Here is a 13455-nt window from a genome sequence, read left to right on the forward strand (position 1 = left end):
TGCTGCCTCAGCAGAGCCTCCTGATCAGTTCCCACCAGTGCTGCCTCATCAGTACCCATCAGTGCTACCTATCAGTGCCCAATACTGCTACCTATCAGTGCCCATCAGTTCTGCCTCATCAGTGCCACCTATCACTGCAGCCTCAGCAGTGACTCTCGATCAGAGCCTATCAGTGCCTCCTGATTAGTGCGCACTAGTGCTGCCTCAGCAGAGCCTCCTGATCAGTTCCCACCAGTTCTGCCACATCAGTACCCATCAGTGCCCAATACTGCTACCTATCAGTGCCCATCAGTTCTGCCTCATCAGTGCCACCTATCACTGCAGCCTCAGCAGTGACTCCCGATCAGAGCCCATCAGCGCAGCCTCATCGTGAAGGAGAAAAAATTACCCGTTTGGAAAATTTTATAACAAAGTATAAAAAAGTGCCCAGCATTGAAGTGGTTAAGAAGGGAAAAGCTTGCTCCCCCGATGTGGCTTCTCAGGTGTAGAAGAAGGTCTCATTTAGAGGACAGGGGAGGTCACTTACTCTTGTGACTTCTCTGGTGTACAGCAAGATTACGCTTATTAGTGAAACATTTCCCGCACTCTCCACAGGAAAGAGAAGACGGCTCGCCAGTATGGCTCTTCTGGTGCCTGCGGTAGTGTCCTTCATTCGTGTAACACTTCCCGCACTCTGAGCATGAAAAAGAACGCTCCCCGTCGTGGCTATTCTTGTGTATATCAAGATCGATTCTCCGCGGGAAACATTTTTCACACACCGAACATGAAAAAGGCCGCTCCCCTGTGTGGCTCCTTAGGTGTTCAAGAAGATGGCTGTTCTGCAGGAAACATTTTCCGCACTCCGAACAGGCGTAGGGCTTCTCACCCGTGTGAGTTCTCTGGTGCCTATTGAGTTTTCCTTTTTATTGAGTTTTTATGAGTTTTTATTTATCCTTCCAACACTGCCGGTCGGGAATACATCTTGTTGGGAAGGTACACAGGGGAAGATATCTGAAGTAATGATATGATATGATAGGATGGTATATAGTCCATAAAGTTCATAGGTAAATAGAGAAGTGGATAACTGACCCTTCCCTTTTTTTTTTATTTATTTTTTTTTTTTTCCTTTTAATTTTTTTTTGGGTAGGGAGGGGGGGGGGGGGGGGTTATAATTTTTGAACTACATCATGTTATATCATGCCCTCATTTTGTACTCCCATCTAGATCCTGCTAGCGGGTGGAAGAGGTTTAACACAAGAGGATGGGGGTGGGGGGTAAAAGGGGTAAGAGTGGGTACAACAGGGAATGATAACCACCTCGGGGGGGGGAGGGGAGGGGTGGGGGGTTATATCTGAGGGGAAGGAGGGAGGAAAGGAGAAAATGGCCAGAGCCAAAGGCTATAAGTGTTATAGAAGTTATAGGTTATGTATATTTGGTACTAGATAAGGCAGTTGTATACGTTAGATAGGTATTGGTCCTTTCTATCCTTTTTTTTTTTTTTTTCTTTCCCCTATTTGTTAGTGGCCTTAGCTTGTGGTACTGGAAAGAAGCTGAGAGTCGTGGGGAGACCCGGAGCTGCAGGCTCTCTCTCTTATTATTGCTCAATACATATCCTTTTTTCTTTCTAGAAGTACAACTCTAGAAGTGGGATCTTGGTACTCCCACTGTCTTTTTTTTGTATTCTTTTTATATTTGTGTACTTAATTTTGAGAGAGAAGGGGATATGGGAGCACAGTAGGAGGCCATCTTGGGTACACGCCCCCAAATATAGGTCGACGCTCAAATACCGTTTAAACGGTGAGTGTTTCTACTCTTATTAGCAGGATAGCTAATATTAGAAAAGGAGAGTATCTCCTTTTTCTTTTTTTTTTTTTTTTTTTTCTTCCGTTCCTCCCCTTTTTTTTTTTTTTTTTTTCTCCACATAAGGGGTTTTATATTCATCTCTATTTTTGCTTTTTTTCCTACCCTCCCCCCCTGATAACGGTCTAAATCCTTTATGCCTACATATCCATTAAATAAGGGAACAAGGATATAGTAAGATATAGTAAGAGAAGATGGAGAAATTAAATATAATATCGATAAACGCGAAGGGGTTGAATATACCCGAAAAAAGGAGGGTCCTTCTAGATGATCTACAAAGATTAAAAATTGACGTTGCGTACATACAGGAAACACATTTTAGAGAGGACAAAACTCCGATTTTAAAGAATAGGATATACCCAATAGCATATCACGCGACAAATAAAGAGGCAAAGTCAAGGGGGGTGTCTATCCTAATAGCAGAGAGAACTCAGTGGACATATGTAGACTCAATGAGTGATCCGAAAGGGAGATACCTTTTTGTGAAGGGCAAAATAGGAGGAGCAGGGGTAACACTTGCTACTGTGTATGTCCCAAACGAGCACCAAGAAGTTTTCTTGGACAAAACAATTAAACGCTTATTAGAATTTACAGAAGGACACCTAATTATGGGAGGGGATCTGAATATCCCGTTAGACCCCAAAGAGGATACATCATCGGGAAAATCATCTATATCTTCTGGCGTGAGAAATCGGACTACGCAAACTTTGTATAAAAATCAACTGATTGACATATGGAGGTTGATGCATAACAAAGAAAAAGACTATACATATTACTCTGCCCCACATAAAACATACTCTCGTATAGACCTTTTCCTTATTCCACATGCCCAATTACACTTTATACAATCAACCAAAATAGGATCTATTACCTGGTCGGATCATGCTCCGATCTTTCTGGTATACGAGTTAAAAGATTTAAGACAGACCAGAACAAATCAGTGGAGATTAAATGAAAGTTTGTTGCAAGATAACGAGGTCTTAGAAGACGTAATGGAAGAGCTGAAGTTTTATTTTAAAATCAATGACACTCCAGAGTGCGACCCCGGAATTATCTGGGAAGCACATAAGGTAGTAATTAGAGGTGTGTTAATTAAACACGGATCTAGGATCAAGAGGAAACGTACTGAAAAGTTGAACAGGCTACTGAAAGAGTTAGCTATCTTGGAGGGCAAACATAAACAAACATGGTCAAGAAATGTAGAGAATGAGCTGGTAAATAAAAGAACTGAAATTAACGATCTTCTATACTACAAAGTAACTGCGGCAATGCAGAGATGCAAAAAGTTTGAATATGAGTCAGGAGATAAATGCGGGAAAAGATTGGCTAAACTCTTACGTGAACAGAAAATGAGTAATTATATTCCATATATTAATCCACCTAAGAAATCGAAGGTTACAAAACCAAAAGATATAGCGAAGGAGTTCCAAGAATATTATCATTCTCTCTATAATATACAAAGCAAGCCCCTGACTAGCGAGCAAATTGACAAGTATCTAACAGAAGCAGAAATACCGAGATTATCAGAATTAGACAGACAGAAACTAGAGGAAGCCATAACCCTGGAAGAAGTTAAAATAGCAGTAAGCACAATGAAAACGGGAAAAGCTCCCAGACCAGACGGTTTCACAGGTCAATACTACAAAACCTTATTTCCCTCAATATCAGAATATATGGTTAAACTATTTAATGCCCTAGGGACGTCGGCTAGTTTAGCTAAAGATACTTTGCTAGCGTATATATCGGTGATACCAAAAGAGGGGAAAGATCTAGCTATTTGTGGGAATTATCGACCAATCTCGCTATTAAATTTGGACGTGAAGATCCTGGCTAAGATCTTGGCAAATAGGATACAACAATATATTCCAGATTTAGTACATCTGGACCAGGTGGGATTTGTCCCTACTAGGGAAGCACGCGATAACACAATTAAGGCTATTAACCTGGTGCAGATAGCGAACACAACACAGACGCAATGTATATTTTTGAACACAGATGCAGAGAAGGCTTTTGACAGGGTGAATTGGAGTTTCATGTGGGCAGTCCTAAAACACGGAGGCTTTGGGAATAAAATAATAAAGTGGATATCCTCCATGTACTCAGGTCTAACGGCTCAGGTACGAGCTAATGGAATACTCTCGGAGCCTCTCCGGATTTCAAACGGGACGAGACAGGGATGTCCCCTGTCCCCACTCCTCTTCGCCCTGTCATTGGAGCCTTTTCTGTGTACGATCCGTTTAAACTCGAATATCTCAGGTATACAAATAGGGAAGAACAATTGCAAAATTACAGCCTACGCAGATGATATGTTGTTTACCCTCGCAAATCCACTGACCTCAATCCCGGAACTAATGAAGGAATTTGAGAGATACGGAGCTCTATCGAACTTACGTATTAATCTTAATAAATCAGAAGCGATGGGAGTAAATGCCCCAAACACAATAATAACATATCTAAAACAAAAATATAAGCTTAAATGGACAGATAGAGCACTGACCTATTTAGGTATACAACTAGCAGGAAAGGTGGATAGGATCTTTGAGTTGAACTTTCCACCTTTGTTGCAAAAAGTGAAGATCTTATTGGATAAATGGAATCAGGGCTTTCATAGCTGGATAGGTCGATGTAATATTATCAAGATGAACATACTCCCGAAAATTCTTTATTTATTACAAACACTTCCAATACATATACCAGTAAAGTATCTCAAACAATGTCAGAGAGTGATTTTTGAGTTTATATGGGCACATAAAAATCCCAGGATACAAAGGAAACAATTAATGAATACTAAGCAGCAGGGAGGACTTGGAGTCCCAGATATACGGAAATACTACTATGCAACTCATCTGAATAGGCTAATTGATTGGAACAGACATTCGGACACGAAACTATGGGTACAAATTGAACAGGCACAATATAAAACACCCCTTGAAAGAGCACCATGGTGGTTTGCCTCGTTGCCGAAAGAAATAAACAAAAATCCGATAGTGGGCAATACAGTGAGGATTTGCGCAACAGTATTACCTATGATAGGAATTGAGCCTAGGACCTCTCCATTATACCCAGTGATAGGTAACCCCCTCTTCCCATCGGGATATGAAGACGGAGCATTTCGGCATTTAAGGACCAGAGAGTGCACACAAGTAGCGAGGTACATCCAAATGGGGAGATGGGTAACAATAGAGGAACTGATGGAAACAGGAAAGGCATTTCGTCTTAAATTCTGGAGTGCACTTCAGATGGTCCATTTCCTGAATACCTTGCCGAATCCCGAGAGTTTCGAAAGACCCCTCATGAGGTTTGAGAAAATGTGTAACGAAAAAGGTACGTTATCACATACTCTCTCAATAAGCTATGAGCTACTAGGGCAATCAGGAGCCTATCCTCCGAAGTGCGTCCAAGAATGGGAAAGAGAATTAGAAAAGACATTTAGTCCAGAACAGCGTCAATGTATATATAGGCGAGCACACGAGACATCAATCTGCGTGAGAATACAAGAGACGAATTACAAGATCTTTACGAGATGCTATAGGACACCAGAAAGACTAAATAACATTTTCCCAGAGGTAACCAATAAATGTTGGAGGTGCCAGGAAACCAAAGGAACGATGCTACATATATTTTGGGATTGCCCTATGTTGAGGAGTTTTTGGTTAGAGATTAAAAGAGCTCTTGAGGTCTGCTCAAAACATGAGATCCCGGAAGATCCAGAATTTTACCTTCTACACTTAAATTATATAGCAGAAAGAGATTACAGGGAATCAATCATACGCCACCTCTTAGACGCTGCAAAGACATGTATAGCGAAGAAGTGGAAGTCATCAAGCCCACCAACAGTGGAGATGTGGATAGGTAGAGTTAAAGAAATAAGCAAATTAGAAGAGTTTGTCCTGACAGCACTACACCAAAAGGAAAAATATTTAAGAACGTGGTCATCCTGGAAGTCCTATACGGACACCAGAAGAGAGGCCTAAGGAGGGTATGGGCGAACGATATAGAAGATCGGGAAGACCGGGAATCCTAGAGCGATAAGGATATGGCTATATGAGAAAAAATAGGACTGCAGAGAGGGGTCGGTGGATAGGAAAATCTTGATTCTTGAGATCCCTCTTTCCCCCTTTTTTCCTTTTTTTTTTTTCTTTTCTTTTTTAATTTTTAATTTTTAAATTATTATTTTTTTTTTTTTTTCTTCCTTTATCCTCCTCTGTTTGTGTTTTTTTGTTGTTCTTGTTTTTCCTGGATGCCCCTCCCTGGAATCCGGGGGGGAGGGAAAGATACGAACAAAAGAGATATATGCCTAATAGGGGACGTATAATAATAAGTAGGATGGCGATGGTCGGGCTGTACTATGCCTTTTGTATTATGTATTATGTATTGTATTGTATCATTTTGTTTTAAAATAAAAAAAGAGATTAATCGAAAAAAAAAAAAAGAAGGGAAAAGCATGCTCCCCCGATGTGGCTTCTCAGGTGTAGAAGAAGGTCTCATTTAGAGGACAGGGGAGGTCACTTACTCTTGTGACTTCTCTGGTGTACAGCAAGATTACGCTTATTAGTGAAACATTTCCCGCACTCTCCACAGGAAAGAGAAGACGGCTCGCCAGTATGGCTCTTCTGGTGCCTGCGGTAGTGTCCTTCATTCGTGTAACACTTCCCGCACTCTGAGCATGAAAAAGAACGCTCCCCGTCGTGGCTATTCTTGTGTATATCAAGATCGATTCTCCGCGGGAAACATTTTTCACACACCGAACATGAAAAAGGCCGCTCCCCTGTGTGGCTCCTTAGGTGTTCAAGAAGATGGCTGTTCTGCAGGAAACATTTTCCGCACTCCGAACAGGCGTAAGGCTTCTCACCCGTGTGAGTTCTCTGGTGCCTATTGAGTTTTCCTTTATGCATGAAACCTTTCCCGCACTCTGAACAGGAAAAACGGTGTACGCCTGTGTGAGTGCTCAGGTGTGTAACAAGGTCGCTTTTCCGACTGAAGGATTTCCCGCACTCCGTACAGGAGAATGGCTTCTCCCCAGTGTGCAGAATCATGTGGGCATTCAAGTTGTCTTTTTGTGAGAAACACCTTCCGCACTCGGTGCATGAAAAGGGTTTCTCTCCGGTGTGAGTCCTCTGGTGAACCACAAGTTCCGACCTCACCATGAAGGATTTCTGGCAGTGGGAACAAGGAAACGGCTTCTCACCGGTGTGACTTCTCTGGTGAATGGTAAGCTGAGATTTACTCATATACAGTTTCCCACACTCCGAGCACGGAAAGACCTCTTTACCGACATGTAACCTCTGATGTACATTCAAATCGGATCTCGCATGAAAACATTTCCCGCACTCTGAACACGACATGGAGCTCTCGTCCGTGTGCTTTTTCTGATGTAGGGTAAGACTGTATTTCCTGCAGAAACATTTCCCGCACTCTGGACAGGAATACGGCTTCTCGCCTGTGTGGATTCTCATGTGTAGGAGGAGTCCCTCTTTCCGTATAAAACCTTTCCCGCACTCTGTACACGTATGCGACATTTCACCCGTGTGGGTTTTCAGGTGTTCTGCGAGCTTCTCCTTCCGTAAAAAACATTTCCCGCACTCTTCACATGGAAAGTTTTCACCGATGTGAGCTCTGGCGTGTCTTATCAGATGATGCTTCTGTTTAAAAGTCTGACCGCACTCCGAGCACAAATAAGGTCTTTCCCCCCGAGAATGTGAGGGGGTTCCGTCATCTTCTCCGGGATAATCCAGAGACGAAATCTGAGGACCCTTCGAGGAATTCCCAACATCACATCCATCTGTGAGAGAGAAACATTGTATCATCACCAAAGGGGTTACATCGTTCATCAATCTCCTCCTCATTTATATATCAGAGGGATGGAGGAGGACCTTTCATAAGGAACATTTAGCTGTGGAGTAGATACATCGACGATGTTCTTATGTCATCCTCTAAGTCTCCTCAATTTATTTCCTTACTGAACGCATTTGTTGGGAACATGACGTTATATTGGAGGAATGGAGGAGGACCTTTCATATGGTGTACAGTATCTCCTCCTCATTCGTTGGGAACATGACGTTATATTGGAGGAATGGAGGAGGACCTTTCATATGGTGTACAGTATCTCCTCCTCATTTGTTGGGAACATGACGTTATATTGGAGGAATGGAGGAGGACCTTTCATATGGTGTACAGTATCTCCTCCTCATTTGTTGGGAACATGACGTTACATTGATGACGTTATATTGGGGGAATGGAGGAGGACCTTTCATATGGTGTACAGTATCTCCTCCTCATTTGTTGGGAACATGACGTTATATTGGAGGAATGGAGGAGGACCTTTCATATGGTGTACAGTATCTCCTCCTCATTTGTTGGGAACATGACGTTATATTGGAGGAATGGAGGAGGACCTTTCATATGGTGTACAGTATCTCCTCCTCATTTGTTGGGAACATGACGTTATATTGGAGGAATGGAGGAGGACCTTTCATATGGTGTACAGTATCTCCTCCTCATTTGTTGGGAACATGATGTTATATTGGGGGAATGGGGGAGGACCTTTCATATGGTGTACAGTATCTCCTCCTCATTTGTTGGGAACATGACGTTATATTGAGGAATGGAGGAGGACCTTTCATATGGTGTACAGTATCTCCTCCTCATTTGTTGGGAACATGACGTTATATTGGGGGAATGGAGGAGGACCTTTCATATGATGTACAGTATCTCCTCCTCATTTGTTGGGAACATGACGTTATATTGGGAGAATGGAGATGGACCTTTCATATGGTGTACAGTATCTCCTCCTCATTTGTTGGGAACATGACATTATATTGAGGAATGGGGATGGACTTTTCATATGGTGTACAGTATCTCCCCCTCATTTGTTGGGAACATGACGTTATATTGGAGGAATGGAGGAGGACCTTTCATATGATGTACAGTATCTCCCCCTCATTTGTTGGGAACATGACATTATATTGGAGGAATGGAGGAGGACCTTTCATATGGTGTACAGTATCTCCCCCTCATTTGTTGGGAACATGACGTTATATTGGAGGAATGGAGGAGGACCTTTCATATGATGTACAGTATCTCCCCCTCATTTGTTGGGAACATGACATTATATTGGAGGAATGGAGGAGGACCTTTCATATGGTGTACAGTATCTCCCCCTCATTTGTTGGGAACATGACGTTATATTGGAGGAATGGAGGAGGACCTTTCATATGATGTACAGTATCTCCTCCTCATTTGTTGGGAACATGACGTTATATTGGAGGAATGGAGGAGGACCTTTCATATGATGTACAGTATCTCCTCCTCATTTGTTGGGAACATGACGTTATATTGGAGGAATGGAGGAGGACCTTTCATATGGTGTACAGTATCTCCTCCTCATTTGTTGGGAACATGATGTTATATTGGGGGAATGGGGGAGGACCTTTCATATGGTGTACAGTATCTCCTCCTCATTTGTTGGGAACATGACGTTATATTGAGGAATGGAGGAGGACCTTTCATATGGTGTACAGTATCTCCTCCTCATTTGTTGGGAACATGACGTTATATTGGGGGAATGGAGGAGGACCTTTCATATGGTGTACAGTATCTCCTCCTCATTTGTTGGGAACATGACGTTATATTGGGGGAATGGAGGAGGACCTTTCATATGGTGTACAGTATCTCCTCCTCATTTGTTGGGAACATGACGTTATATTGGGGGAATGGAGGAGGACCTTTCATATGATGTACAGTATCTCCTCCTCATTTGTTGGGAACATGACGTTATATTGGGGGAATGGAGATGGACCTTTCATATGGTGTACAGTATCTCCTCCTCATTTGTTGGGAACATGACGTTATATTGAGGAATGGGGATGGACTTTTCATATGGTGTACAGTATCTCCCCCTCATTTGTTGGGAACATGACGTTATATTGGAGGAATGGAGGAGGACCTTTCATATGGTGTACAGTATCTCCTCCTCATTTGTTGGGAACATGACGTTATATATGAGGAATGGAGATGGACCTTTCATATGGTGTACAGTATCTCCTCCTCATTTGTTGGGAACATGACGTTATATTGGAGGAATGGAGGAGGACCTTTCATATGGTGTACAGTATCTCCTCCTCATTTGTTGGGAACATGATGTTATATTGGGGGAATGGGGGAGGACCTTTCATATGGTGTACAGTATCTCCTCCTCATTTGTTGGGAACATGACGTTATATTGAGGAATGGGGATGGACTTTTCATATGGTGTACAGTATCTCCCACTCATTTGTTGGGAACATGACGTTATATTGAGGAATGGAGGAGGACCTTTCATATGGTGTACAGTATCTCCCCCTCATTTGTTGGGAACATGACGTTATATTGGGGGAATGGAGGAGGACCTTTCATATGATGTACAGTATCTCCTCCTCATTTGTTGGGAACATGACGTTATATTGGAGGAATGGAGATGGACCTTTCATATGGTGTACAGTATCTTCTCCTCATTTGTTGGGAACATGACGTTATATTGGAGGAATGGAGGAGGACCTTTCATATGATGTACAGTATCTCCTCCTCATTTGTTGGGAACATGACGTTATATTGGGGGAATGGAGGAGGACCTTTCATATGGTGTACAGTATCTCCTCCTCATTTGTTGGGAACATGACGTTATATTGGAGGAATGGAGGAGGACCTTTCATATGGTGTACAGTATCTCCTCCTCATTTGTTGGGAACATGACGTTATATTGGGGGAATGGAGGAGGACCTTTCATATGGTGTACAGTATCTCCTCCTCATTTGTTGGGAACATGACGTTATATTGGGGGAATGGAGGAGGACCTTTCATATGGTGTACAGTATCTCCTCCTCATTTGTTGGGAACATGACGTTATATTGGAGGAATGGAGGAGGACCTTTCATATGGTGTACAGTATCTCCTCCTCATTTGTTGGGAACATGACGTTATATTGGGGGAATGGAGGAGGACCTTTCATATGGTGTACAGTATCTCCTCCTCATTTGTTGGATGAGGGATCTAGGTGGAGCCTCCGTACTGCTCTCTCCTTTACAATAAAGTCTCCTCTTACCCGGTGATGTGAGGGGCGGCTGATTGTCCATCATGACGTCCTTGTAGAGATCCTTGTGTCCTTCTAAATACTCCCACTCCTCCATGGAGAAATAGACAGTGACATCCTGACACCTTATAGGAACCTGACACACACAATGATACAGTCACTATCCAGACACACCCCTTGTCTGTTACTGGATAATGTCCCAGAATCCTCCTCACCTCTCCTGTCAGCAGATGGACCATCATGGTGGTCAGTTCCATGATCTTCTGCTCATTCGGTCTCTCAGGTATCGGGGATGGAGGTGGGGGGATGGTAATGGGGTTCTGGCCCCTCCTCCATATTGTAGAGGTTTGATGATGGCTCCCTGTTGTGTCATGCTCAAGTGTTTTCTTCAATACTAATTCACAGTCCTGTGTTATAGAGATAGAAAAGTCTCACTCCCATCATCCTTCACATCTATAGTCAGGTCTATATTTACTAAAGAACTGGTAAAGTGTGCCCATAATGGCACAGGAGAGACTATGAAGTTGAATGCTGTCTGGCGAGGGGAGGAAAGAGTCTACTGACAGTATTTATCCGAGAGGTAAATGTAATCAAGCACGATTTCACACAAAAATTAAGGTAGTACAGTGGAACCTCGGATTGCGAGTAACGCGGTTAACAAGCGTTTTGCAATACAAACACTGTATTTACAAAAATCCTAACTCGGTTTGAGAGTGTTGTCTCGCAACACGAGCCGGATTCAAGCCAAAGTTGTGTGCAGTACCGCATTTGGCCTGAGGTGGGGGGCGCCGGAGCCGAGTGGAGACGATCAGTGTCGCTCAGAAATACTCAGTTCCCGAGCATTTCTGAGGTCAGCCAAGGTGTCCTCTGGCATTTCTGTATGTTTCCAAGGCTCTACAGCGCCCCCCCCACCTCGGGCCATATGCAGTATTGCATGCCATTGAAGTCAATGCGGAACAAATTATTTTAGTTTCCATTAACTTCAATGAGGAAACTCGCTTTGATATGCGAGTACTTTGGATTAGGAGCATTCTCCTGGAACGGATTATCCTCGGAATCCGAGGTTCCACTGTATAGTGCAGTGTATTTGGAGAGGAGGATGCTGAGGCTCTGGGTGGGGGGGCTGCTACCAGTTGGGGTAATGGGAGTATGCGTAGGACATGAATTGTTGGAGGACCAGGGGGTGGAGAACAAAAGACCCATGTAAGATACAGAAGAGCAAGACTATGTGGGGTGGTAAGCCGTAGGCAGAGACCACTTGGTCTCCAGTGGAATTCTGCTGAGTGAGTACTGAGGATTTTCCTTGGCTCTCGGCACTGGACAGAAAGAACAACCTCACCTCTCCAATCAGCAGGCTGAGGACCTCCAGGGTGAGGTTCAATATCGTCCCATTCCAGGGAAATTCCGTCCTCTCAGTCTTCACAAAACTCAAAGTCTGCTGATTGTCCATCATGACGTCCTTGTAGAGATCCTTGTGTCCTTCTAAATACTCCCACTCCTCCATGGAGAAATAGACAGTGACATCCTGACACCTTATAGGAACCTGACACACACAATGATACAGTCACCATCCAGACACACCCCTTGTCTGTTACTGGATAATGTCCCAGAATTCCCAGAATCCTCCTCACCTCTCCTGTCAGCAGCTCCATCATCTTCTTGGTGACTTGTAGAATCTTCTGCTCTTTGTTCCTCTCAGGTATGGGCGAAGGAGGGGGAGGCACCATGGTGGAGCTCTGGGTCCTGCTCCATTCTCCTGAGATTGGCTCCCCACTAGACTTCTTCACTACAACAAAATCCTACAGATCAGGAGAAAGATAAACCAATGTCAATCATCTGACTTCATCTGAATGTCTACTGACCAGACTAGACAAGAGTGTTGTCATGTGACCTCCCAGAATCCTCCTCACCTCTCCGGTCAGCAGGTAGATGTTCTCCAGAGTGAGGTTTAGTAGCTTCTCCATGTTGTGAGACGGGTCCTCCTCCATCTTGATTGAAAGGGCCATGTGATCTGTACAGGACACTCCTCTTCGAAGATGGGTCATAAGCTGAAAATTTGATGTCAATTTTAATTATTTCATCATCCAGGATACTAAATGTTATCACCTGTTTTTTTCAGAAATGTGTGACTAAATATGAAAGAAATACGCTTTGCATCCATAGTAATCTACTGTACCTCCTAGGTGGACAAAGACCTAAAGATGGAGATGGACTTTCCACATAGTGTACAGTATCTCCTCCTCATTTGTTGGGAACATGACGTTATTTTGGGGGAATGGAGGAGGACCTTTCATATGGTGTACAGTATCTCCTCCTCATTTGTTGGGAACATGACGTTATATTGGGGGAATGGAGGAGGACCTTTCATATGGTGTACAGTATCTCCTCCTCATTTGTTGGGAACATGACGTTATATTGGGGGAATGGGGATGGACCTTTCATATGGTGTACAGTATCTCCTCCTCATTTGTTGGGAACATGACGTTATATTGGAGGAATGGAGGAGGACCTTTCATATGGTGTACAGTATCTCCTCCTCATTTGTTGGG

General features: G+C 43.3%; 1 protein-coding gene across 1 annotated transcript; it reads right to left on the bottom strand.

Moving 5' to 3' along the window:
- Window positions 1-6026: 6026 nt before the first annotated feature.
- On the bottom strand, window positions 6027-10952 carry LOC120909754 (oocyte zinc finger protein XlCOF6.1-like). Its single transcript, XM_040321484.1, has 2 exons — window positions 10919-10952; window positions 6027-7621 (listed from the first exon to the last, which is right to left on the bottom strand). The coding sequence occupies exons 1-2, from the start codon at window positions 10950-10952 to the stop codon at window positions 6345-6347; spliced, it is 1311 nt and encodes a 436-aa protein (XP_040177418.1). The 3' UTR covers window positions 6027-6344.
- Between the last annotated feature and the right edge of the window lie 2503 nt (window positions 10953-13455).

The sequence above is a fragment of the Rana temporaria genome, chromosome 8, assembly GCF_905171775.1.
Source record: "Rana temporaria chromosome 8, aRanTem1.1, whole genome shotgun sequence".
Taxonomy (NCBI): Eukaryota; Metazoa; Chordata; class Amphibia; order Anura; family Ranidae; genus Rana; species Rana temporaria.

Excerpts from the sequence above, each read along its gene's own strand:
- LOC120909754 (XM_040321484.1), bottom strand. The coding sequence starts at position 10,952 with ATGATGGACAATCAGCCGCCCCTCACATCACCGG. Across the intron at positions 7,622-10,918 it reads GCCGCCCCTCACATCACCGG|ATGGATGTGATGTTGGGAAT; the intron begins GTAAGAGGAGAC and ends TCTCTCTCACAG.